This window comes from Neodiprion virginianus, chromosome 2 (assembly GCF_021901495.1).
Source record: "Neodiprion virginianus isolate iyNeoVirg1 chromosome 2, iyNeoVirg1.1, whole genome shotgun sequence".
Classification (NCBI taxonomy): domain Eukaryota; kingdom Metazoa; phylum Arthropoda; class Insecta; order Hymenoptera; family Diprionidae; genus Neodiprion; species Neodiprion virginianus.
In genome coordinates this window covers 37,107,460-37,135,123 of record NC_060878.1, presented here as the reverse complement: position 1 = coordinate 37,135,123, position 27,664 = coordinate 37,107,460, and the positions used below count along the sequence as shown (strand labels likewise).

Genomic DNA, 27,664 nt, shown 5'->3' with positions numbered 1-27,664 from the left:
GCATCCTGTTCGTAATTAGGGTCAGAAGAATGTGTTATCTCATACATTCAGCTTAAGCGCTAGTCAGTACAGTATGCAGTATCAATAATTTTATTATATTGACAACATCACGACTTTCGATTCCCTGTGATTGTTTTTTTTTTGTTTATTTTCGTCGTTTGAAACGTAATTCCAAACTATATTTTATCCATATCCGAATAAAATTACTAGTATATCCATACTCCGATTTATAACTACAAATTATATACTGTAATTAAACTTGATAAACTTGAATCACACGATGTTCTAGTTATGTTATACCCAGTTCCCGGAAGTGTAATGTCCGTTAATTTTGAGCGTCTGAGTCGTAGAAAAATCATTGCACGGTCGTGAATATTAGCTCATTCGGTAAATTTGTGCAGACGAATTGATTTCGTCAAATATCGCTGCTAGTTATACGCAGTCACGACTGCAGGAGTTACCTGGGCAATAAGTTTCTTGTTATCGAATTGAACCGACGGCGCCCGCCAGCCGCAGTTGCGCCGTTCGCAAGTCGCTTGCGCAAAGGCGAATAAGTACTTACCAATCGCCAACAGGCGATTTCAATCGCGTTCGAACCGTGAGTTTCGAACTCAAAGCTAAAATCAGAGGAGAAAACAGTTGGTGTTGTTGCCCGCTGCCTTCCGCTGGTTCCTGCGGAGTTAAAGTAGTGCACGCATCCGTACGTCGCGCTACACTATTTGACTATTCCATTTCTATGCACGAATGCGTACATCGTACGACATACGTGTAGTGCCGTATTAGAGTGGGTATTGGATGTACCGAAACTATACGGATATTGCTGCTCGATATGTTTGTCGGGAGCTTAGTTGCACAGCGGCTGAATATTTCTTCGACAATGTGACAGTTGATGACAGTAGGCGGATATATGATACAACGGTCTCATTTTTAACCGCATTTAGTTCGTGCAATATATTTCCTCATTAGAATATAAGGTAAAATATCGCCTATTTGAAAAAAATTAAAACAAGAAACGTTCCTCGATGCGGAGTGTACGTACATGCATGTTATGGAAAGTTTATGTGAATGCTGTTTGTATGAAAATAAGAAAACTGAATAAACGGGGCGCTGTATTTTATGATAAAATGTAACCCGATTATAAAATAATAACACCGAAAAAGTGACTTCTGCTCGCTGCAAACGTTATTATAACGCTAGTTACGTCTTAAATAGAGAGTGTGAAAGGTTCGTGGTGTGACACATCAAATATTACAATTGTTTACAGTGGTGAAATTAACGCGAGAGAGTTTTCCATTATTGGTTATGTTTTGCCTTACTACATGGGGTATAACAATCGCATGTACTTGCAGTAACTCGCACTTCGATTGATTTTCTAATTTCCCAGTCGTCGATATACTTGTGAATGATTTCAAGGTTAGCTCGAAATTCCGATGTATCGAAAAATATTTACTGGTATCATAAAGGTCGTAAAATTCGTAAACAGAAATTGTTATAGTCACAAGCGTTTCTCATTTGTGTCTTTCATTACCCAAATTCATTTTTAAAACTATCCAGTTTGCTCACATTACTTCAGATTGTTACCAAATTTTTGGCAAGATGAACGGAATACCAGAGATGGAGCAGATCATAAGCCGTTTGGAACGGGGAACAGTGGTTACCAGATTTTTCCTTCGCAAGAGACCTGAGAAGAAGACTCTGTTGATACGTAGAGAAACTAGGCAAATAGTTTGGTCAAGGAGTGCTACGTTCAGACCATTCGAAGGCGCAGGTACGAACCTCAGAAGGGTTTGCTTTCATGTGCGCTTCTGTATTTTGTCATACGTATGCTTTTTCAGTTGAAATAAGGGAGATTAAGGAAGTACGAATTGGAAAAAATTATGATGAGTTTGACAAGTGGCCGGAGGATTCTAAAAAAATAGAATCCATGAGATGCTTTGTTGTTTACTATGGTTCTGAGTTTCGCCTTAAGACGTTATCTATATCTGGTAAGAAAGACCATTGAAAAATATGCTAATTATCTCAAATTTGGTATACAAATGATATTATACTATATTGTTTCATCTCATACCTCTTACAAGATTCAGATTGTACCTTTGTTCCTTGTGCTAGTAACCAATTGAATTGATTCTTCAGCAATTAGTGAAACAGAGTGCGAGCTCTGGGTGCGAGGCCTCCGTCATTTGGTTCAAGATACCATTAATGCTCCATATCCGCTGCAAGTTGAAAGATGGCTGAGGAAGGAGTTTTACTCGATGGAGAACACCAGGGAGACGTAAGTTGCAACTAATGAAAGCTTGATATTATCTGTGTCAACTTATTCCATAAGCTTTGCTAAATACTGAAAGTTCAGCTAAAGAAAATATCCGGGATCCAATCTGAACTATTTTATCCTCATGTGGTTTTCCAGTAATAGAAATAGCATTAGAATTCCCAGCCGAATCAATATCAGATAATACGCTGAATTAGTCTACCTGATAAACTGTCTTATCTATCAATAACTATACGCAAGAGAAGCAGAGAAAATCAATAGTCTCCATCTATTGGTCTGAATGCAAGCGCAGTTCACCAGAACACGAAAAGCTTAGTCTTGTAACGCGAGAAATGTGAATGAATGAATATGTCCGTTAGTTCTAAATTCTGCATGATAATTATTTGAAGTAAATGATGAATGATTCAACTGTTTTAACTATAGTTTCATTAATAGGGTCACTCTGAAGGATGTCAAAGCCTTCTTACCAAGAGTGAACTGTAAGATTATGACCAACAAGCTAAGAGAGATGTTTGAAGAAGTCGATACAGGGAACAGAACAGAGTTGGGCTTTGACGACTTTGTTACTCTTTACTACAAGCTGATGTTTGATAATATTGCAAATGTATGTATGGTTGAAATCCTCACTCACGTTTGATTTTATAGCAATCATTCCTAAGGTATTTTGTCACTTAGAACTTCGCTGATTGGGATAAATTGGTGGGTTATTCGGAAAAGGGACAAACAGTCACCCTTCAAGCGTTTCGCAACTTCTTACTAATAGAGCAACAGGATTCATTGGGAAATGTGGAACAGGAAGTATCTCGCTTCATAAGAGAATATCTTCAGGATCCCCAAAGGGACGTTCAGGAGCCATACTTCACCTTTTCAGAGTTCATCGACTTTTTATACTCTAAACAAAACGAAATTTGGGATGCTAGGAATGATCAAGTCACGCACGACATGACCAAACCCTTGAGCGATTATTGGATTGCGTCGTCTCACAACACGTGAGCCCACCTTTTCCGGTTTACCTTTCTCAATATATCATTTACTGTGTGATGCACTTGGAACAGTTTCATAATTAGTTAAAAATTAAAACAGGTACTTGACTGGTGATCAAATATTCAGTGAAAGTAGCTGTCAAGCATATGTCAGAGCTCTGCGGGCTGGCTGTAGATGTATTGAACTAGATTGCTGGGACGGAGCAGATGGAATGCCGTTTATTTATCATGGACACACTTTCACAACTAAGATCAAGTTTGTGGACGTTATAAAAACGATCAAGGAACACGCCTTTGCTACATCTGAGTAAGATCAACCCTAAAATAATTATTGGCAGAGGAACAATAGTCAAATCCTTACAAAATGTCTCCGCAATTTCTCTTTACAGATTTCCAGTCATTCTTTCGATTGAGGATAACTGCACGTTACCTCAGCAGCGTAAAATGGCAAGTTGGATGCGGGACATATTTGGTGATATGCTGGTAACCCAGCGCGTGGATAAAAACGAAACTGTTCTTCCATCACCGGACGCATTGCGGCGAAGAATTTTACTGAAGCATAAAAAACTTCCAGATGGAGTAGACGAGAATCTGTTCATTTCCCAAAATGATGACAGTAAGCAAGAAATGGATCTTAGAAATACCACCAAAAAGGGCATCTTATACCTTGAAGATCCAATTGATAAAGTGTGGAATCCTCACTTCTTTGTTCTAACCGACCAGAAGTTGTACTATACAGATACAGTTTCGAAACCTCCAGAGGCAAATCATGATGACGAGGAAGAAGGCGTTATTCACAGGCCACCAGAAGTGAGTGCGGATTCGTAAAATTCGATCCATTGGTTGACGTCTAAATTTAATCACACACGGATAAAAAATGTAATCTAGATTTTACATCTGTCGTGGTGAATATATGGATAGCACTTCCATAGAGTCAAATCTACATCAATTTTGGTAGATCTATCTAAGGATGTTGTCACTCTTACCATTGGTTTCGTAACTCTTTTTATCAGATTTGTAAATGTTGCCACAATTGCTGTAGATTTAACTCCAAAAAAGTGCTGTTCATGTATTCACGACAGGAGATGTGAAATCTTCAAAATTTTTCTGTCCTTGCACGTAAATTCTATTGATGATATTGATATGAAATTATGAAATGTGATTCCTTTTTGTTTCTCTACTGAAAGGGCGTACCAAACGACGAATTACATTTTGGAGAAAAATGGTTTCATGGAAAGCTGGGAAGAGATAGGGAAGAAGCTGAGGAACTACTCAGACGTTATTCACATTTAGGAGACGGCACGTTCCTAGTCAGGCAAAGTTTCACTTTTGTAGGGGATTATTGTCTCTCATTTTGGAGGCAGGGCACGGTCAATCACGGCCGCATTAAGATCAAGCAACACATGGGTCAAACCAAATTCTACTTGATAGAAACGAACTGTTTCGATAGTCTCTATAGTCTAATTACTCACTACCGTAATCATCCGCTTAGAACTCAGGTAATTATTTTGAACGTTTCTCTTTTGATTTCATATTTTTTAGTATTATGAAGATACTCAAAAATAGGGGGCTTGAAGTAATTGAATTTCCTCGGTTTTTACCCCTGTGTAACAAAAAAATTTCGACCGTGATATTTTGAAAGTTGTGTGATTATATTGCATCAACTTTCGTACCATTTTACGGCAAGTGATAAAATACTCTGACTTATCAATTGTCTAATTTCATGGGCTGTAGGAATTTTTGATAACCCTACGAGAGCCAGTTCCTCAGCCAAGTAAACACGAAGAAAAGGAATGGTGGCATGCCGATTGTACTCGTGGCGAAGCGGAAGATATGCTGAGACGAGTATCTGCCGACGGAGTCTTTCTGGTCAGGCCTAGTGAGAAGGAAGTCAATTCATACGCTATTTCCTTTAGGTAAATTTTAAACAATTGTGTTATTCTCACATTTACATTTTTGCGGATGCAGAGATGCCCTGTTTTCTTACCCTTAAGGCCTAATTTTATTGTCACTGGTAACAGATATCGATACTTAAATTTCTAACTTTTGTTCATTCCAGGGCAGAAAGAAAGATCAAGCATTGTAGAATAAAGCAGGACGGTCGTCTTTACACTATTGGAACAGTCCAGTTTGAGAGTTTGGTTGAGCTGATTAGCTACTACGAACGGCATCCGCTCTACAAGAAAATTAAGCTCACCGATCCTGTTAATCAGAATATGTTGCGCCGAGCTGGTCTGGTGAGTGTCAATCTTTTTTTTTTTTATCATTTTATCTAATACATTGTTTCTATAAATTTCATTGTGTACCTAAAAGTTTTTCGTTTCTTTTCCTCGTATACATGACGGGTTTACCAAAAAATACGACGGTTGTTTGTTTGATCATTTATTCATTCACTCAACTGTTTATTTATTTACTATAAGTAAAATTCAACGGTATACACTGTATATCTTACGTAGTTTGGACTGTACAGTGTGTAAAATCATCAGTCGTTTGAACACAGGTTGTGTGTTGTGGTCGCATTTCGCAAACCATCGCGATTATTATCAAAATTGCACGTGGCACCGACCCATTTACTAAAATCATCACCACCACCGTTAAGTCTTCGGTTTCTAAATATTAAAATACGAAATTATGCCCAAATTAGACGAACGCGTGGAGTCATCCACGGCTGAATAATATACAAGTAAATGAAGTTTCTAAATGTCATTATTTTCTGCGGTTTTATAACTCGAGGCAGCGGTAATTTATTAAAATTAAAATTCAACTCGAAGTATAAATTTCAACTTTATATACGTTATGCCTCGAGGAATCGATATAAGTATATAAGTAACCGGAACGTAAATTATTATGAATAAAAAATGTATATAAATTCCAGTAGAATCTTTCGAATGAATATTTAAAAAATACGTACAGTACGTCTAAAAATACTATCGTATTGTGTAAATCACAAATTCATTAATCGTATTACGTATGTAAGGTAAGTATGTATATCGTTGTAATTACGCAGCATTGCGTTGTAGCAAATTCTTCGCAACACTATAAATCTGTTCATTATTACAATAGTATGTTCTCTCTATTCCATCAATCACTTTGTCATTTTCTTTTCTTCCTCTTCTTGCACGCTGGCGAAGTAGGGTCTCAACACTTCGTAGGGCACCTTGATGAACCTGCGCTTCCGATCGCCCTGGTTTCCGTTCTCCGCCTGCGGCGAGTATAGGACTATTTCTTCTAGTCCTCCGGTGCTCGCTTGATTCTCATTGGCCAAGTTTCCAGCAAGATTTACGGACTTCTCAACGCCGTCGGACGTTCTGAGCAGATTCGGATTCGGAGAGCCGTTCGGACTCTTATCCGCCGGCTTGTAAAACATTATGCGGTTCTTAAAGGTGAAATTTTTCACGGGGCCTCCCGAAACTTCCGGACTCGGCTTTGCTACCTGTGGGAGACTCGGACTCTCGTCGATTTTTCTAGAAGTCACGGCGACGCGGACCAACGGAGACTGCGGATCCCCTTCCTGGAGATTCGCGGTCTCTGTCCCGATCTTCCCGATCTCTGAGTTGTCGCTCGGAACCTGGAAATTGTTTTTTCCCTCTGTTTGGTCCTTGATCGAAACTGTCTTGGCAGTTCTTTCGCCGGAATATGACGGACAGCCTCCGGATCCGCAAACTTCGTCCCGTGAGTCGACCTCGTCGACGGATTGCTCCTGCGTTTCTTCGCTTCCACGGCGCGAAGAAGGAGGCGTTGTTTTTGTCTTGTCCTGAACTTGAGAGGAGGAAATACGAGGAGGCGGTATTTCCGAAATTTTTGCGCCCGTTTTCTCCTCGTCGCAGTCGATGACGTCCGTCGATCCAAGATTTTCATCCACCAGACTCTCGGTGCCCTTCCGCTTTCCCTCGCGTTCTTCCTCCGCCTTTATTTCCTTGGATATAATTTCCCTGATCGCTGCCGCCTGCTCCATCACAATGTCGGACATTTTTCGGGGCGGACCGAGAACGTAGCTTTTCGACGATTTCACTTCCGGCACGTCCGGTTCCGCCTTCTTCCGTCGGTTCTCGTTCATCAACTTCCGCATCTCCTCAGCCGGTATGTCGATCTCCTGGAGTTTTGACGGCGATTTTCCCGCGTGATCCACCTTTATGTGCGCCTTGAATCCGCCGCTCAGGTCCGTCGTGTATTGGACTATTCTCAATTCACCGTTCGGCTCCTCGACGGCGTAGCTTCCCCGTGCGCTTCCACCTTCTCCAGCTTCTTCCTGAGTTTTGTAATCCCCGTGCTCGTCGCGCACGAAGTATTGGAATCGGTACTGCGTTCCAGAGCCCTGCAGAGATGAATCAGATCACAATTTCTAATTCTTTGTTTTCTAACGTATATAAGGTGAATTGAAAAGGAATGGGAATTCAAGTTCTCGTTAGGTTTAACAATATTAGATGCTTTAATTCGACCTCAAGGAATTCTTTCTTGTGCTACTTCGATTCGTAAAAAAAATTCGAATCTTTCCCACCCTTATTGGTTACAACAAGGGTCTTACAGTTCAAGTAAGAAAAAAAAAAAAAAAATGAGACTGCGCAGGTATTCATTACGGATTCAAAGAGACCAAAGTAATAACAGGTTGACTCGTGTTTTAGATATGCGACGTATACGTGTATAAGAATCTGAAATCATATTCCCAGACTTGGCGGTGATGTATGATTCCGGTTTTAATCGTTTATTTACTTTATTTTTATTTTTATTTTTTGTAATTCTATTAAATTATAACTGGATGTTGAACACACACAATTGTACTTATAGACTCACAATAGCATCCCTAGGGATCGAGAGTACGGAGATGTGAGCGAGAGTTGTCCGGTCGCAGAGGAACTCGATTCCTAGGAAGAAGCCGATCTGTGCAGAAGCGAAAAAAACATTAAAATCAGTGAAAGAATTTTCTCTTTCTTCTTGTTAGATATTTTCGCTGGCTTGAAATATCGAATAACAAGGGACAGAGAACTGAAGATCGAAGAACTACGAAGCATGAATTTTTCACCCACTATCCGAGTATGTGCTAATTGATTAATAGATCGCGATCGCAGCCTCTACTCACCAGCCACGATACATCCATTTTCCCGACCGATTTCTGTCGATGCACTCTTCTCGAATCGTCCGTGTCTGCAGGTGGATAGATTATGCCGGTTCAGGTACACCACGCCCAACGATCCAACCTCGGTCGCGTCTTTTTACAAACTAACCCCGACTGCATGTCTGGAACGCCTGCTAGGTATAAATGTGTTCCCCTTCCAGAAGCGTCGTCGAAGAAGTAGTAGTTCCAGAGCGTCGGCACCTCAATGCTTTTTTTTTCTACCAATATGTGTGCATATGTATATTTTTCAATCCTTTTTTGTCGATCCAAAAACTATCAGCAGCGATTAAAAATATAGCGACGAATTTTCGCTGCAAGTAAAAGATCAATTACACTCGGAAATTCGGTTTGTCTAATGGAAATATCTGCATGATACGTTACAAGATGAATGGGGGAACAAGTCGAACAAATCAAAACCTCCGATTTTATCCACCAGATTCGAGGATGTGGTTGGTTGCATGTATAAACATCGAAAAGAAAAACAAAAATTACAGAGCAATAATATCACGAAATTTTTAGTGGCGATAACTAGTTTGCGAATAGGAAAATGGACCTCATTGCTGGTCTTACTGTCGCTTTATGTACACTTCGATAATTAACGGTATTGGTAAACAATATATCAGGAATTGGTTGCAGCTACGAATCACGCGTCGTCGAAATTTTTCAAAACAGCGAAGTGCTCTAAATTATAATTGTCAACACACAGAAACAACAATGGCAATTCATGTTTGCAAAATTTCGCGTGTTTATTATTTTCTATTCACTTTACACGGAACTCGCAGTTCGCATATATTCTTTCATAAATTCCTCCGATAGATGAGTATGCAGCTGCTGCATCAACGACGAGAACGCGACGTGTGTTCGAATAACCACGGACCATTTTCGTCGTCATCGCGGTCGCCGATAGCTTAGTCTTTGACACCGCAGAAGTTGAGCTGACTCGACTTAACGACAAGCGGAAGAATTCACACGTACGAACATACGACGCGTCTGTATTTTACGCACACGACGATATTTATCGTCACTTGAGAAAGGAAAAGGATCGTTCAAGTGGCTGATCTTCGCTCGCGCGTTTCACCAGCTGCTGCTTCTCTTCTACCAGCCTCTGAAATTCAAGGAAGCGAGAAACGAGATCATGTTTAGCAAGAAGCGGCATTTGGCAGTGCGGATACGGTCTTGCGGTCATTTCGCGAGGCGTTCGATTCGAAGCACGTATAACTACGATTGCCGGAGTAATGAGAAAACGGATAAAGAGAATCTGCAGGACAATCAAATATCCCCGACCAAAGGGACGATCGACATGCCTCTGCGAATGCACCTTGCAAATGCTTTCAGAGGTGAGGCGTCTTCTTCCTTTTTTTTCAACACTGCTGGGAAACTAGCTTAAAAATGAGGGTTGAGACTCCGAGACGGTAAAATCATAGACCAGACTTTCTTGCCGCCGCAGGCAGAGATTTTCCGGTGCGCAATCCGTCGCATAATTCTGCATTTGAAAATACTCCCACGGTTCAGAACGCGGTCGAAAGGTCGTCCCTTATTTGAGAAGGTAACAAGTGCGGCCCTGCAGAAGTCAGGAAGCAGAATACCGTGACTCCGTCCTTTTAAACCTTATCGTCAATCGGGGCAGGTAGCTTTTACAGGATATAATTATTCTAATGGCATAATCTTTCACGTCCGAATCCGAGCTTAGCTTACGGATCATATACAAAGATCGTGGAATTGTATCTTCGACTCTCGGAAACTTAGTTTCATTTATATTCTGTCTCTATGTAAAACAATATTATAAGGATCGTGCGTAACATGCGGTTGCAGATTAAACCATTTTGCAAAAATCACGTGCGACGCAGTTGCGGTAGGAATAATCTATGCTCGCTGTTTACACTTACAGGATTTTTCCCTTTGCTTCGGAAGTTAAAATTTTCCGTTTCCCTCAGCTAATTGCGGTGGCTTCGAGTGATTAAAATGTGGAAAATGAAAACAACTCTACGAGTATACGTATGTATAATTGGAGCTCCTAGATAATTGCGTGATTCTATTACGATATTTGTAACTAATTCAAACTCCGTTGTAAGTTAAAATCGGCGTGACAAGTTTTTTAGTATTTTATTTTTCACAAAATTTTTTTTCTTATCGTCCAAGGTGAGAAATTGACTTTCGATCGACGAGGATTGACCTGAGAGCCTGACAATGAGATGGCAATTAGATCTGAATAGCGCGTGAAAATCTTGTACCAAGTATCTAAGATCTCGTCGTTTTCTGACTCAGCACCTTATATTGCGTGATCAATGGATTACCTTCTACACGGAATTCTTTGATCAGTCTTCTTCCCGGCGTCGTTCGTCACTGTTAACGTACCGTACAAATAACTCAACGTGTCTTTTTACACCCTACAGTGATTCTCAATGTCTGGTTTCCTCGATTTCCTTATACAGAGAAATCGTTTCAGCTCGAGCTCGAAACCAGATTTTGTTGTATAAATCACTTTGACCTCCACGAACAGCGAGTAACGGAAAAGAAAAAAAATTTCTAAAAATGGTACGACGAGAAGAAGATCACAGGGAGATAAAATCACGGAGGGATGCACGGTGAACGTGAAAATGATGGCGCAAAATTCGATTTTCATTTTTATGACATGGAAAATTTATACTCGACAGGTGTTGCCGAACAAAAGATATTTGACGGGGGCGGCTGCCCTTCTTCTCTTCGTTCCTATAATACCTTTGCCTTTCTCTCCCTTCGGATGGGTCATAAATTCTTTAAAAAATATCAACCGAGGGGCAAAAAGGTCGCGGAAGGTCCGATTGTATGTATCCACGTGTAGGTAGAAGAATAAGGCACAGGTGAGCCCGTGATGAGGCAGGTTGTCATGTACGGATGACTGTCTCTTCCTATCCCTAGACTATGAGGGGCTTGCACACTACCTGCGGGTTATGTATAAGCGACCTCGCGTGAAAATACCGGTCGAACTGGTAGGATCGCGTAGGTATAACGAGAACAGGGTTTCTCAGGTACAATAGTCGGCGATTATCTGCAATTTTCACCTTTTGCCTGCCTTGAATAATGATCGCTCTTTAGTCTCTGTCTGCGCGTCGGTTGTGCGATTTTACATGCAACGATACAATTGTATCTGCGGAACGAGGATGCAGCTGACAGAAAAATTCCCCGTGCGTATTTATGCACACAATTATACGTCTGATGCAGGCTTGATCTACGGTAAATAGGAGATGGATCGAAGATTTTTTTTTTTTTTCTTAACGAAGAGAACAACGTACGGTTTTAATTATTTTCTTCCTTTTTAATACCGTGATTATTATCTCAAATTACGCGTCATGCTGATTTGATTTATGCAGAAATTTGTTTGCGGAAAACCTTTCTATCTGTTGGTATATTGTTTATCACATTACAGCGTTTATAAATATTGTGCTAAGGTTGTGGAAGCTTCGAAAATACCGGGAATTCATCCTCCTGCAATGTTATAACATTGTTTTGGTATTTTATTTAGATACTGAAAACTTCCTTACTCCTGTCCAATGTATATTCTGCGATTTTATGCAATCGGAGGTATTCCACGTTTTTAAAAAATCTGTATTTCATGAAGGCGTTTCTTTGGATTCCAATAGTTTCTGAATGTTACCTACCCGATGGAAACTGTTTAAAAGATTGAGCGTTTGCTGTATATTTCCTGCATCAAAAAACTCAACTTTGAGAACCGGAAGTGCGTATTGCGTTTAATGGCGCATGTGCATATTATAAAAGAGAGGAAAAAAACGTGGATGGAAACGAACTCGTTTACCAATACAACGTAAATATTCGTAATCGATTACATAATAGAAACCAATTCCAGTAAGTCAATCAGATGGCATTCTTTATTCATTCGTCCGATAGTCATACCGGATGTAAAAAATTTACAGCAGGTGCGTCACAAAGATCGTTCCACTTATTGGGAAATAAATTATTGACCTCCGGAGTTTCGTTGATAATTTAACGTGTCCTGAAAGAAAAAGTCGATCAAACAAAAAATAAAAGAGTTTATGGTTTTTTCAGTTTCTTTATAACGATACAAGGATTCGAATATTCTCAACTATATAATCCAACGGAAAGATGTATCTGAAATTTTGCTAAAATTCTTTGATAATAATTTCTGATAGTGTTTCGATTTCTTTAGAGGTTTAAAACAACTACTTCTCATCTATCGAAAATACTTTGAACGGAAATTCTTTCACGTTCACGGTGAAGAGAAACGATTACTTGACGTTCATCTACGGTATGTCTACACAGAATCGGAGTTTATACAAGGTACACGTTTCAATGCACGTGCGGATCTGCGGTGTCATGTGAATTGTTTAACTTCGTGTCGAGGCTTGAGACTCTCCTCTTCGCGTTAAAGAGTTCCTCGAAGTATGTAATGGACGCATGTACCTACCGCATTGGTCGACTTGCACCGCGTAATCATTTAATTATATCTATTTCTCTACGTGAGATCAAGATCCACATTTGTTATCTTCCTCTATTTCTAGCCTGCTCTCTTCCCGAGGTGGTTCAAAAAATAGAACTTTCACTTGTGGTACAACCCGTGACGCAAAATTTCACAACGATTATCATTTTTCATAACGTTTGGCAAGTCCGTTGATAAAAAAGCGACTAATTATTGCTGTTACTTGATCCAAAGATTCTTTTCCTTCTTAATAACGGACTAGAGGCAATTATTTTATACGTGAAAAATTGAATTTTCTTTAAAGTGAAACTCTCTGTTCTTGCGGACTTTCGTTTGAGGTGCGATTGTAACTTGACTCGTTTGTGGCTCCAACAGTACCTCAATTTTAACAATTTATCATGGAACGGCATTTCTCTTCTTCTTACTTTTCGGAGATCGATCATCATTGGATCTCGAGCTCTCCTCTCCGAGTCGACTAATGTATTCGTTTCGTACCAAGAACGACAAAACAACCCCCGCGGAGCCGAGCGAGCTCGTGGTAAAGTACTGTCAGTCCCTAAGTGGTTTTCCGAGATCCTATCAGACCCCAAGGCGAGGGTAATGCATTCTCGGTACAGCTCGGGTCCGCGAGTCCCCCTTTATACACCCCTGGATCACCCGGACCCAGGATATCCGATGCGACGCGATGCGCATCTTAAGTGGAGCCCAGCTTCTCGGTGCTACGTAGTTTTATTTGCAGGATGTCATGTTTATACGTGAATTTAACGTGTGACGAGTGCCTCTTTCCTTAGAATTATTATTATTATTATTATTATTATCATTATCATTATCATTATCATCATCATTATCATTATTACTGTTATATCAGGAATTTGAATTCAAGAAATAGGGAGGAAATCGTAAGTCACGTTACAAAAATTTTTCATCGTCTGTCTTGAGCTAAAAATTATTTATAACTGTTTTTGTTTCTGTTTCAGGAGCCGGATGAAGGAACGGCTTACGGCACATCTGGATACATGGATCCTAGCAGTTTCACATCTCCGGTAAATTACAAAATTAACGGCTTGATATTCATCCCCAAAAAGTATTTCCCCGATCCTTTTAAAATCCTGAAAGGTTCTGCAATTCGCAACTTTTTACCGTAGTTTGCAGAGGTGCAATTAATCAGTCAGTATGTGGGGATTTAAAAACAAATTTTATCAGGTAAATTTAATTTGCCGGGCTATTCAGAGACTTTATATAAATTAAGAAAATCTGTGCTATTGAGAAAAAGTTAATGCATATATAATAAACATTCGATTTAATCTAATAAAATAAAATCAAACACAAAATAATACTCGACATATTCACTGATTAATGGTTTTGCCGCAAACTAATATATATTTTATTTGCTTTATTCTATTAACATCATTTGTCTTATTTAATTTAATCATGTATATAATATTATCCATCTTGTTTATGTAGTCACGTAATCTTTGAATTTTCACTTATCGTTATTTTATTTATTGATGATTTCTTTTTGGTATTTGCTTTAATTATCGTTTCGCTCCAACTTATCTGTAGTATTTATTTGCATGCTGATCATAACTACTACTTTGTTTCATTTTATTTCTTTTGTTAGTATGATCCAGTCCATATGGATTTGTCGATCATTTTATGGCGACAACCTTCGATCGATTTATAACTTTGGCATGTCAACCTTTATGCGATTTCATGAGAGGCCTTTTTTTTTGCGTTTTGACGAAAAAAGAATTTTTTCCTCTGTTTCGCTATTTTTATATTTTCATGGAAATTGTGTTTCTCCGCGAATAAAAAATTCACGGTTACTTTAAATTGCCGCCAGTTCGTCCACAATCATCCAATTGCAATGGAAAAACACAATTTTCATGAAAATTTCGAAATGACGAAACAGGTAAATTTTTGTTCTTCGTCAAAACACAAAAATACGTGGGTCACGAAGTCACATGAGGATTAACATGCCAAAGTTGCAGATCGAACGAAGATGGTGGCCATAGAATGACGGCGAATCCACATGGGCTGGGCTGTGTATAGAAAAACAAAAAAAAAAAAAAATATTGCGTCAAGTTCTGCTGGAAACTGTATCTATATCTGAAAGAAAAATTCAATAAAAAGTGGGAGTTTTTGGAGCAAATCAAAACATTTTCACTGGGATCATATTCACTCTAAGTCACACGTGATTTACTAGTATATGTGTACGTATATACTTTCATAGTTAAGATCTGCGTTAGTGATGATTATTATATTGATTTTAGTTGACAGTGAAAGCTATTTACGACTTTAAAGGAACGAGAGATGACGAATTGACGTTTTCAAAACATGCGATAATCACGAATGTAAATTGCTGTGAAGGAGGCTGGTGGAAAGGAGATTACGGTGGGAAGAAGCAGCAATTATTCCCTGCTATTTACGTGGAGAAATTGGGGTCTCAAGAAAATATAACAGACGTAAACAAAAATAAAAATAATAAAGAAATTGAAAATAATGTGAATGCGACAAGATTATTAATTCGTTTAATTTTATGTACGCCGCAAAAAAGCTTTCTTTTTATGTCTTGCTTTTCATGTCAGAAAAAATTTTATCATGTTTCCTAAGAAATCGATTACATCCATTCCATGTAAAGTAGACAGGCGGTCCATCTCGATATTCTTCGTAATTGGCTTTTAAAATATTACCTAAACGATAAATTTTTTCATAAAGTTATGTAAGATTTACCAGCATTACGAATTAAAGGAGTAGGGCTGGAAAATTGTTGGAAAAAATATCATTTTTGCAAATAGTCAGATACTTGTTGATTTCTGAAATGTCGAGTTTAAAAAATCGGGAGAAATTTATCCTGAAAATGATCTAAGTTATTTCAAAAAGTAGTTATATAGATCTATCAGAAGGGACCACTCTATATGCGTTGTAACATCTGTTATTATATCAACATAGTCGTCCGATTCCATGATGCTTGGAAATTTGCAAAAGGGATCACTGGACATTATGGGAGCAGTTGTGGAGTTGGCAGTCAGGGAACGACCTGTGCTAGATTGGGTTCTTAGAATACAGACTCCGAACACGGGTTCTACGTTTGAAGTTGTTGCTCAATCCAAAGACTCTACTCTGGAATGGATGACGAGCATCAGAGAAGCCGCACAAAATGCTAGTGCTAGGGTGAGTATTCCATGCATAAAGCGATACACTAATCATTATTTTCAATGTATTTTTACGCTGTCTTAAATACTCATAATATCGGCATTCTTTCTTCGTGTAGGAAAATCAGCACAAAAAAATGGAACGTGCATGGCGAATAGCGAAAGAAATGTCTGATCTTACGGTTTATTTCCGTTCAGTTCCTTTCCATATGGAGGGAATCAAGTCCAAGGGATTTGTCTTTTACGAAATGAGCAGTTTCCCAGAAACGAAAGCTGAAAAACTTATTTGCCAACAGGACAATAAGTTCTTCTTGAAATATCACCAGGTAATAAACACCTACCAAACTTATATATGTTATTCAATCAGTATCAGGTCTTGCGCAGCTGAAGAATATTATGCATATTTTTCTTCAAAGTGGTCCAGTTTAAATTATTTGCATTTGCAGCATCAGTTCAGCCGGGTGTATCCGAAAGGTCAGCGCATAGATTCATCCAATTACAATCCTATGCCGATGTGGAATTCTGGAAGTCAGATGATAGCTCTGAACTATCAGACAGGTGATAAGCCAATGCAGCTTAACCAGGCAAAGTTCAGAGAAAATGGTAACAGCGGGTATTTACTGAAACCTGAGTTCATGTTCAGAGAAGATTTTAATCCATACGACAAGAACACATTGCATAACGTTGCCGGGATGAAAATTAATTTAAAAATTATTGGTGCGAGGCATTTGAGCAAATCGGGAAGAGGAATCGCTAGTCCGTTTGTCGAAGTTGAAGTTGTCGGGGCAGACTTTGATACTGGAGTAAAATTAAATACCAAAGCAATAAGTAAGATGTAGTTAATAATCTTTTTGAAACAACATTTTTTCTTTACTAGTACTTTATTCTACACCGTATGAACGAATTTTTATTGAACAATTTTTTCGGAAAACATTATGCAAATATTTTACGTTTCTTTCAGCGGATAATGGTTTCAATCCGATGTGGAACGAATCCTGCGAATTTGAAATAGCAAATCCATACTTTGCTCTGTTACGATTTGTTGTACAAGATGAAGACATGTTCGGAGAAAGTAATTTCATCGGGCAAGCTACATTTCCGGTATGCAGTCATACTATTTTTTGATTTACTTAGCAAATCGCTGCAAGCGTGTGAAATGAATTTGTGTCTGCAATCTAAACTGAGGAAGATCTAGTCCTTGATTAAACTCGCACCTCTTTGAGAACAGAATTGAGTCGGTTAACTTGCAGATGAGTTCTGTGCTGTAGTTCGCAGATTTGAATTGCAGGCACACTATTTAAATGAAATGAAATTACTTGAGGCGGTAGATAATTTTATACATTCTTACAAAAGCGATACAATAATTCATCAAATAAACTGACTATTCTTCTGTTTAGGTCCGATGTTTGAGAACAGGCTATAGAAGTGTGCCACTCAAGAATAGTTTCAGTGAAGATCTTGAACTTGCTTCTCTCTTAGTTCATATTAAAATCGGATCAACATCGGTATGCATATGAGCTTTGGATTCAATATATTCGTTGTAAATTTACTAAAAATCTAGAAAAATTTCGTAATGCATCTGTACATCTATTGCAGGAAGTTGGGCATAATCATGTTCTTAGACATAACTCTGTAATGAGTGGAAGCTCTCCGAATGAGTCGGACACAGATTTTCATATAGGATTTTTATAGTTAGACGAATGATTGTCAATTGAGTTTCATTGACAGTGCTGGGTAAGATATTTATAATTCGGGTATTTTTTTATTTTTTCAATACGACAGTGTATAAACGGAAGTGCAAGATAAATGATGAAAAATTTGTTTCTATTTTTTCATAAATTCCTGATTTTTAACCAACCTTGGAAAACAAGCATCAGAAATCTACACTATTTTGTACATATCAAGAGCACATTCTAAACTGCTAGGATATATTTTAGATTAGATATCGTGAAAAACTTACCGCTATGTTTGGTACTTGATTCTAGCTTTTGGGTAAATATTTTTCGACAGTGAAATCATGTCTAAACATTTTCATACCCAGTAATAAATTTTGTATCAATCAGCAAGTACATTAGCTGATATCCTCCAACTAGTTCAGTTGAACTCTCGGCAAATGTGTGTTGATCTTGCGTAGTAATGAAACGTAAAATGTCATTAGATTGAAACAAGAATATCAGCGAGACATATCATTGAAAAGGAAACATTAGCACTTGTGAGGAAATGAAATAGCCGACCAACGTAGCTGTTGCTATAAATTTACCAATCATTTCGAACTTCTAGCACGAAATTTTTTCTCTTTCCCTTGGGCATGCCGAAAAGTCTCGTATAGTAATCGAATGTCAATATAAGATGAGTCAATATTTTCTGCAAACATCATGATATTCCTATGAAAAATAATTACCTAGAATAAATGGTATCACAACATATTATATATTTATTCCATTGGTAATGATATAATTAATAAATCTATGTTGAAAAGTAAGATTGAGGTAATGGAGGGTAAAGGTTCTAAAAATCTTGTATCTTTAATGTAAAAAGATTTGGTCGTTCCAGAGTTTATGAAAAACAAAATGCTTTTTGCCTCATATTATAATTAGCTCTTACAGGCTGTATTATAAATCTTTACCATCTTGAGGCCACTTGAGAACGTTATTGGAGATATCCTGATCTGATAAATTAATACTTACTTAATAGTCATAAAATAAACAAAATATTTATTAAATTTTCTTAAACAATTCACAATAAGCAATCACATACGTAACATTTATGTATATCAGTAACTTCACTATGGGGCTATAAATGCAATACTTGAGAATTATATTTTTAGATCTTGCGTAGATAGAGGAATCATGCTATCAATATTTCGAACATAGTTGATTCGATTTTTGAGAAACTTGTTACCAATATTATTTGACTAATTATTGGATTATTTATATCCTCCAATTTATTATAGTATGTTTTCGTTTATCAAATAATGTTTGTGTACAGTATGTCAACAAGAATATAGGCTCAACATTTATTGTTCTAGTTGTTGGATGATCACTGATGTCTTATGTACATCAGTTGCTCTGTAATTAGTGTATAATTCAAGTTGCATGCTCAGAACTTGCCTATCGTTATAACGGACCTATATGAAAAGGCTTTGCTCAATGTAACAATCCAACTGCTAAACCATATGTCATCCATTTATTTAGTCTTGAGCTGGATTAACCATTAGTTAAATAAGTATAAATCAATTGGTAACGCAAAAAAAAAGAAAGAAAATTGCAAATTTCCTACAATAAATGATTCAGACGTAAGCTATTGATGTGCATTGAACGTAAATATTGATACAGAGAAAAACTTCAAGGAGAGAGAGGATATACATACATTTAAGTAAGCCTGATAGTTTAAAATACAATGCATTTGTCAATTATATGTAAATGCTTGATTAGCATTAGTAATAAAAATAGTATGAGCAAATTGTGTTCATGCATTTAGCTATACTGCTGCGTTCATACACAATGAATTTATCCAATGTTTCATGAATTGCAGTTTTACGTACAATACATGAACTTAATGACGTGCTCTCCAACAAATTCTTACGACTGAGGTCCACGAGCGAATATATCAATTTACGTAACTAGAACAAATCTATGTATATTCTAAAGAGAGATGTTACGTCGCTAGGACGAGTGCAGTTAAGTGAAATATTTTGTAACTCGTCATGTTATATTATTTTATTATTAACATTGTAATAACGTAAGTAGGTTTAAAATATATACATGCATATCGTGACCAAAATGAATCGAGTTATATTAATTTCATTTACTTACATACATCATTCTTTGTCTTACAGTATATAATACGTAACTTATATGATCAATCTATTAGAAATACTTAGCATTCATATTAATATCAAATCGAAAAATTCAATTCTAAGAAAGTATTTCACTGCAACTATTTTTGCAATAGCATCTTTATAGTTGTTCATATGACACGATGTGTGTAAGAGAAATGAATGTATTTATTTTTATACAATGTATAACGAAAAGGTTCTTTTTTATTTAAGTATTCTTTCAAAGTACATATAGTTTTTCATTATGCGACGTGAGTCTTTTGTATCAATTTCTTTAAAATGTAAAAGGGACAGAAATACGAATAATCAACAGTAAAAAATGTTATTCTGATTTATTAAATTTGCAGAACAATTTTATAACATAATTTAATATGGTGTTAAATTTATTCAATCGAAAATCTGGTGTTAATACTCTCTTACATGTAAGACTGTATGCTGTGCAATAGTTTGTAAGAACTACAAGAAACTCATACAACAGTTATATGATTCAGTTACTTTAGTATGGCTAATCATCATTCTTGGTTTCTTCCTCAGTCTCAACTGCTACTCCATCAAACATATTGTACAAATCACTAGGGTATCTAAAAAAATCGAGCACCATGTAGATATTCTCTCCGTTTATACGATATCTACTGTGTGAAAACCAAGTGAATTCATCAGGTGGTGGAATTTGTGCGACCGATCCCTTTTTAAACTCCAGTGTTCTGATCTTAAATGGCCTCCAGTCATTGAAGATAGCCTTATAAATTCCTGTTTCTTTGTCGTGATAGATTCTCACTGGAGCCTTGTATGCCAGAATAGCTGATTTGATATTTAAAAAGTAAAATAAAGTCGCAATCCATATGTTCAAGGCAGCATTCATCGGATCAGGAAAGAAAGTTTCAAAGTCCAATGCTATTTGGCAAAGACCTCCTATTGTTGCTCCAACCGGCATATATGTGAACAAATACTGAGCTGTGGTGTGATATTCATGTGAGGTATAGATAATGTCGTAACTAAGCGGTATACCATCTAAGCCCTGTACTTTTAATGATTTTAAAGACCTTTGTGGCACAAATTTGCACATTTCTCTTGCTAATGATCTATTCATCATTGCTGTTGCAGAGTTCGACGGCATGTCGAACTTCACGTTTGATGCAACTTTCCAGTAACTGGATAGTCTTGATCCGCGCAGCAGAATACTGTAATTCAGTGCTCCAATCATTTTGCGTCTTCACTAGGATCTAAAAATCAGAAAAGAGTAAGCGCATAAGGACTTGATGATAAGTTTGGAAAAATATCCTAGCGTGTAATCGGAATCAATGAATCTCAGTTGTAAGTGAATATTTTTATCTTAGCAGTAAATCTTCTAATGTGATTCAGTGGCGCTATAGAAAATACTCATCTAATTTCACAGAGATACTTTTTTTTAATTTTTCTATTGCTGTGAAATTACAGTCTTCTCACAGGGATATTCGAATTGAATTTAAAAGGGCGGGCGCGAATCGTACGCCGTCTGCCGCCTATTCATAGCATTGTCAAGAAATGCGCCATTGGTGCCGAATGCGCCCGTAACGCGCCGCCATTCGGTAAAGTTTCGAGCTTGCTCGGGTTCGAGATTAGAGCGGCGAGATTGGTGTAGAGAATTTTTGTTAACGCGTGAAAGTTAATTGCGATTTAATTTGTGATGAATAAATTTGTCAAATTGAATACTTCGCTCGACATTATTCCTTTGCAAGGTTCAAGTAATGAGGACAAAAGCAAGAATACAAACAGGCAGAGAATTGATGAACTTCCCAGATCAGTCATGAGGGACCCACTGATGGTTTCAAGAGTCTACGCGGTGAGTTTTACGCCGTAATTTATCAGACTCCTCAGGTGCATACACGACTAGATGATGAATGTTAAATTGAATCACACCTAACCTGCAATCGGCGTCTCCTTCAAGCTATTTGCACTCCGTGCGTGGCGTAGAGTTCAGCAGAAGTATAGGGATATGGCGAAGCCGTAACTCGCTGCAGAGCACCGCCACGAGCATTCGACGTTCGCCATAATTTGGCGCAATTTTTAAAGTAGTACAGAAAGAACAACGTACGCGTGGCCATGCCGAATGTTGTTTTATTGTTTGTTTGATTTATTTTTCACATGACAAATGTTTTACGACTGTAATTTTGAAACTCGTTATTTCAGTTTTTACTTGACAACGAGGACAAAACTTACATAGATGTGAACGAGATTGCTGATTATTTACAAAAAAGATACCGTGACTATCGCACAAAGAAACGCAGTGCCTTTAGGGCAATGGTACGCAAGGCGTATAATGAGATTGCCGACGGCTTAGCCAAAAAGAATGAATTCAATCCCAATGCACCTTGGCAAGAAGATGAAGATGACGATGATGAAGAGGTTGATTTGGAAGTATGAATTTTTCTCATATGTTAGTTTAAGGCAATTTTTTTGCAGATCATTCAAGTCTTATTTGGGTTATGAAACAATCAACAGTAATTAAATTTTCTTAATCGCTAATTATTTTTCTTCTAACTGTTATTAATTTTCTCTCGTTGTAGCTGGATGCTCCTATTGATTCATTGAACAATCAGCTGCTGAAGATGTATAAAAAGAATTTGGATGGTCAGAATGGAAATTCTAGTGACAAAGAGTTGATAGATATAAGCAGTGACGATGAGCAGGGTAAAATGGAAGCAACATCTTCTGGACATGCAAAGAAGCCCAAGGAATCCCAATTTTCTGAAGAACTCAAAAATTCCAAGAAGCTCAAATTCATCAAAGAGCCCAAGGAGACTGAAGAAAACAAGGGAACAACTGAGCCGAAGGATGTTCATAGAGAGGTGAAGAAAAATCCTATGTATACCAGATCAAGCACTCCTAAACCTTCACCCTTGGAAGTAGATTCCACACTTTCAAAGGGAGTGAGTATTCTGATTTTCCCTGCCATTATAATTTTTACCAGTAACTTGAGATGGAATATACCATGGTTTTTCGTTGCAGCGTGTGTCTGAAATAGTGTTACAATCTCCCCCTCCGGAGAAAGTTGCTAAGAAACGAAAAGTTGAAAGAGACGGTAATTACCCAGTTGGCACAGCAACGCCAGCCAAAAAGAAGCGTGAAGTGACAGAATCTAAAGTTCAATTTGCCGATATTGGTGGGAATACAAAAGTTTTAGAAGAAGTTTGCAAGCTTTTGATTCACATCAAACATCCTGAGATTTTCAAAAAATTGGGTATCTCTCCACCTCGAGGGTTTTTACTCCACGGACCACCAGGATGTGGAAAAACACTGTTGGCACACGCAATTGCTGGGGTAACTTGAATCTATTATTCTCATATAATAGACAATTGTAATAACTGAACGTTGCTAACATTTCTATTGCTACTACGGGTAAATTTTAATACCAATATAATATTTCTTGTTACATTGCCTAGGAATTAGCAGTCCCTCTAATAAAAGTTGCTGCCCCAGAACTTGTCGCAGGTGTTTCTGGAGAGAGTGAATCTCGAATACGTGATTTGTTTGAGCAAGCAGTAGCAGTAGCTCCTTGTGTCTTATTCATAGATGAAGTGGACGCTGTTGCGCCACATAGGGCTACAGCTCAACGAGAAATGGAACGACGAATTGTTGCTCAGTTGCTTTCATGTCTTGATGGTAAGTTTGGTGTGCATTCAGAAGAATTTAGATTTATTACTTTAATCTGTTGTTGTTTTGCTGATGCAGATTTGGGCAGCAAAGAGAATGGTGATCGTGTTTTGGTCCTGGGTGCTACAAATAGACCAGATGCGTTGGATCCGGCTCTGAGGCGAGCTGGTCGATTTGATCGTGAAGTATCACTAGGAATTCCCGATAGAGAAGCAAGAGCTGGAATTTTAGCTGTTATTACAACCAAGCTAGCTCTAGCATCAGACGTCAGCTTAACCAGGATAGCTGCACTTACTCCAGGCTTTGTCGGTGCAGATTTGGTTGCATTAATCAGAGAAGCTGCCGTCGCAGCTGTTAATAGGTCATTTTAGAAAACTCGTCAATATTTGTGCATAATTGTCAGACTCATATGTCTTAACTACATCAAGATGAAAATTAACAAATGTTTTGAAACTTTCACAGAATTAGTTGACAATTGCTTTCATTTGTTGTTTCTTTGCCAACAAAAAGTCGATTATAAATTTTACCTATTCAATGTAGAGTATTCGGAGATCTCAAGAAGAAAACTGCCGTTGAAACTAAACCAGTTGAGATCGAGGAGCCGGAAGAAGTTGTCAAAAGTATTCCAGATACTGAAGTTTGTGGTAATGTACAGCCAGATTGCGACAACGTACCAAATGGAACTGAAGGAAGTATCAGCAAAGACAGCATAGTGCCAGAAATCGCGGCAGCAAAGCCGGAAAATACCCCTATGCCAAATGAACTGGAATCACAAAATGTTGATCCAGTTGAAGAAACAAAAAAAATTACCGCTTTTTCAAAGTCATCAGAATTGACTGATTTGATGATGTGGCTCCACGACCAACCGCCACTGTCGGAAGAGTACCTTCAAAGAGTATTTATCGAACATCAAGATTTTGAAGCTGCTCTGTCTGTTGTTCAACCATCTGCAAAGAGAGAAGGATTCGCCACAGTCCCAGATGTTACGTGGGACGATATTGGATCTCTACAAAATATTCGCCAAGAATTGCAAATGTCTATACTGGTGAGTGTGATTCCACATAAATTCTTGTCTAAAAATAATTACCTAAGTAACTCGTTGAGAGCTTTTATATGTGCAACCATTTCCAGGCACCTGTGAAGCATTCCGAAAAATGTGCAGAGCTGGGCCTTACGACTGCAACTGGAGTCCTGCTGTGTGGTCCTCCTGGTTGTGGCAAGACTTTGCTGGCCAAAGCAATCGCTAATGAAGCTGGTATAAACTTTATTTCTGTCAAAGGACCAGAACTATTAAACATGGTAAGTTTATTTTACTGATGTTTTCCGAACTTGCGTCATTAGTGTAAACACAAGATAATCGTCGGACTGCAGCATAATCATTGAGGTCAAGAAAATTAATAAAATATACAACATATATTTACTTTGGAAAAATCTTGTCTTTTCCGTTGTAGTACGTTGGAGAAAGTGAGAAGGCTGTTCGACAATGCTTCATTAGAGCACGAAATTCTGCTCCGTGCGTTATATTCTTCGACGAATTGGATGCCCTGTGTCCAAAGAGATCGGATGGTGATAATTCGGCGACATCCCGTGTGGTGAACCAGATGTTGACGGAAATGGATGGAGTTGAAGGAAGACGCGGAGTTTTTCTTATGGCTGCAAGCAATCGTCCAGATATCATCGACCCTGCTGTTCTGAGACCTGGAAGGCTCGATAGAATCTTGTACGTAGGATTACCAAATCCGACAGATCGTGTTGATATCCTGAGAGCTTTGACGAAGGTAACTTTAGTTAGAAATTACTTATTAAACATGGTGTCACAGCTTACTCTTCTTAACAAATTCAAATTATACGTATTATTCTTTTTTTTTAGTCACTGCTATTTGTGATTGAATGTGTGGGTGCTTGAACATCAAACAGTTTACACTGTAATAATTTATTTTTGTCACTAGAATGGAGTAAAACCGAAACTAGCTACTGATGTAGATCTGGCCCAAATAGGATTTAGTGAAAAATGCGATGGATATTCAGGTGCAGATTTGGCTGCCTTAGTTAGAGAGGCAGGGCTTGAGGCGTTGAAAGAGTTAATTAACGGATATCAAGGACCTGTGGAGGTTGCGATGAGGCATATTGGCATTGCTCTTGACAAAATACGACCATCGGTCCAAGAAAACGTATGACAATTCATAACTGGAGGTTTTGTGATGAACTGTAGATACTAACTTTTTAAACTGTATACTTTCCGATTTTCAGGAAATTAAACATTACGAAAAGCTGCGAAAAATTTATTCACCGCTGAAAGATGATTTGGATGTTACTCCGATGGAAACTCCGATAGATGCACAGTTGGTTGACACAACAATGGAAGCAATGGAAACGTGAATATTCGTCTATTTGTTGCTGAAGTTTGTTCAACGAACCATTTATCTGAGAATGTATATGAGATATTGGATTATGACGTTCATTTATTGTGACTGTAGTTCATGATTGTGTATGTAGTGATTAGCGATTAAGAATTCATTGTTTTTTATTATATATATATTCTCATGAACATCCCCGAGGACATTGTTACGAGAGGGTTTAGAACTGAATCGTTGCATACGCGTCTCACAATACAGCCAAAGATAGTAGGCTAGTGTTGAGTTGTAAGTATTATTCACAATGTGGATAGATTTACATAGCCAATATCATTTCTGTATTGTAATATTTGTAAAATCAAATTATCAGAGCACGAATAATGAATCTAAAAATTTCCAAAATTCATTAATCACTCGTAGGAACTGTGCGTACTTACGTAAGGACATTATCAGTGTGTATATAATTTTGCAAATATATACGGTTCACATTGCCAGCTTCAGCAGGAATATGAAGCAACGCGATGGGAATCATACATTTACCTGTTAGTACGTATGTCAGTGGTTTACCTAGTTTTGGGATCTCCACTCTGAGTAACTTGAGAAACACGAGATTCATATTCAGCATATATTTTTCTCACTATTTTACCACTCGAATTAACATGTGCGCAGCAAGTCGAACTAACAGAGATCTATTGCCGCAATCACCTGTTTTATTTGGTACATAAGCTTCATTCCTGTACTTGTGCTAGTAGGCATGATACCTATTACTCGGTCTATTTCAGTGCCCTCTGTGAAAGCAAGTATAGCAGGTACCGCCGCGACGTGCAAATAGGTACCATTGATCCATTGTGGGGATAGATGCCCATACTGATAGGTATAAAATACTTTAGCTTTAATTTCAATCGTACGATTATTGTTATCGTTCAAAGTTGGAACTATAGTTTTGACATGATTCAAAAATTTTGATAGACTGTAGGACCGATTTGAGTCTAAATCTTGAATTAGTTTGAAGTCTGTAGAACTTCGAGCATATAACAGCAGCTTGAATTGATCCAATAGATACATTTTGTTTTCGTATTACTATTCACTAGATGTATATTTTAATCTCATCCTTCCGAATGACTGTTTTTGAGCTGTTTCTGTTTAGGTTTTTTGGTAAGAGATCCAAATTATAAAATCATTAGGTAGTTTCATAGCTTTCAACATTCTTACAGAGAGATAATATCGATTATGATGTGCGTTATTATATACAAATGCTATGCTATATGTATATAATAGGTATATTGTTGGACAGAAATACTTTCCTCAGCCTTACCGTGGTGTTGTATTCAATTGTTGATCATGCTGCAGAAGAGTTTCGGTTTTCCTCCCAAGTTAATATTTAAATTGTAACTGTGAATATTATAGCCTTGTTAATCATCAGCGAGCAATCTCCGGTGTCCCAAAATTACTCATTTGTATACGACTTTAACATTGAAAAATTAATTGTTCATAGATTTGACAAAGACACGATATATAAGTCGAATTGATAGTTTTTATTCTTGAATCTCTGAAATCCACAATGATATGAACTGTCTCAAATATGAGAAAACTTATTTTTCTAACTTTGTGTATTCTTTTGCATAGAAATAAATGTCTTATACAGTTTAATCGATTTTAATCAACTAATCATTAGTTTTACAGAATCAATATTAATGAAACATTATAAATAAATATACGCAATGCGTCAACCTTAGAGTCTGCATTGATTGTAATTTTAGATCTCTGCTACGGGTGACTGCCGATTAGCATAACGTGAAGTTCGTGACTTGAACATGTTTACAAACAATTGAAGCGCGAACCGAAAAGAAAACATTTGCCGGCAGTTTCGAGGTGACACATTGT

General features: G+C 37.7%; 4 protein-coding genes across 10 annotated transcripts; 2 read left to right on the top strand and 2 right to left on the bottom strand.

Annotated features, from left to right (window-relative positions):
- The first annotated feature begins 563 nt into the window (after positions 1 to 563).
- LOC124299153 (1-phosphatidylinositol 4,5-bisphosphate phosphodiesterase gamma-1) lies at positions 564 to 20,158 on the top strand. 4 transcript variants are annotated; one of them, XM_046752145.1, is made up of 20 exons: positions 564 to 974; positions 1,574 to 1,768; positions 1,836 to 1,985; positions 2,134 to 2,272; positions 2,705 to 2,873; positions 2,945 to 3,258; positions 3,353 to 3,559; positions 3,642 to 4,062; positions 4,440 to 4,751; positions 4,987 to 5,168; positions 5,312 to 5,489; positions 13,778 to 13,843; positions 15,074 to 15,265; positions 15,753 to 15,974; positions 16,075 to 16,281; positions 16,402 to 16,783; positions 16,917 to 17,056; positions 17,353 to 17,460; positions 17,552 to 17,689; positions 17,827 to 20,158. In XM_046752145.1, the coding sequence occupies exons 2-19, from the start codon at positions 1,597 to 1,599 to the stop codon at positions 17,645 to 17,647; spliced, it is 3,657 nt and encodes a 1,218-aa protein (XP_046608101.1). In that variant the 5' UTR covers positions 564 to 974; positions 1,574 to 1,596; the 3' UTR covers positions 17,648 to 17,689; positions 17,827 to 20,158. The 4 variants fall into 4 exon arrangements, with proteins under 4 accessions (XP_046608101.1, XP_046608098.1, XP_046608100.1 ...); XM_046752142.1 differs by having other exon boundaries at positions 565 to 974; positions 17,552 to 20,158; XM_046752144.1 differs by lacking the exon at positions 564 to 974 and adding an exon at positions 1,004 to 1,224 and having other exon boundaries at positions 17,552 to 20,158.
- LOC124299155 (uncharacterized) lies at positions 5,622 to 9,076 on the bottom strand. The gene is made up of 3 exons (XM_046752150.1): positions 8,330 to 9,076; positions 8,044 to 8,130; positions 5,622 to 7,567 (listed from the first exon to the last, which is right to left on the bottom strand). The coding sequence occupies exons 1-3, from the start codon at positions 8,345 to 8,347 to the stop codon at positions 6,338 to 6,340; spliced, it is 1,335 nt and encodes a 444-aa protein (XP_046608106.1). The 5' UTR covers positions 8,348 to 9,076; the 3' UTR covers positions 5,622 to 6,337.
- On the bottom strand, positions 18,462 to 21,834 carry LOC124299156 (uncharacterized). Of its 2 annotated transcripts, none has more exons than XM_046752151.1 (2): positions 21,698 to 21,834; positions 18,462 to 21,016 (listed from the first exon to the last, which is right to left on the bottom strand). In XM_046752151.1, exon 2 carries the CDS (start codon positions 20,995 to 20,997, stop codon positions 20,299 to 20,301), a length of 699 nt encoding a protein of 232 aa, XP_046608107.1. In that variant the 5' UTR covers positions 20,998 to 21,016; positions 21,698 to 21,834; the 3' UTR covers positions 18,462 to 20,298. The 2 variants fall into 2 exon arrangements, with proteins under 2 accessions (XP_046608107.1, XP_046608108.1); XM_046752152.1 differs by lacking the exon at positions 21,698 to 21,834 and adding an exon at positions 21,547 to 21,687.
- Positions 21,358 to 27,430, top strand: LOC124299154 (nuclear valosin-containing protein-like). Of its 3 annotated transcripts, none has more exons than XM_046752148.1 (11): positions 21,358 to 21,615; positions 21,963 to 22,190; positions 22,340 to 22,621; positions 22,782 to 23,093; positions 23,216 to 23,435; positions 23,505 to 23,787; positions 23,967 to 24,471; positions 24,558 to 24,725; positions 24,878 to 25,204; positions 25,376 to 25,597; positions 25,677 to 27,430. In XM_046752148.1, the coding sequence occupies exons 1-11, from the start codon at positions 21,460 to 21,462 to the stop codon at positions 25,803 to 25,805; spliced, it is 2,832 nt and encodes a 943-aa protein (XP_046608104.1). In that variant the 5' UTR covers positions 21,358 to 21,459; the 3' UTR covers positions 25,806 to 27,430. The 3 variants fall into 3 exon arrangements, with proteins under 3 accessions (XP_046608104.1, XP_046608102.1, XP_046608105.1); XM_046752146.1 differs by having other exon boundaries at positions 22,340 to 22,702; XM_046752149.1 differs by lacking the exon at positions 21,963 to 22,190 and having other exon boundaries at positions 22,340 to 22,702.
- The last annotated feature ends 234 nt before the right edge of the window (positions 27,431 to 27,664 follow it).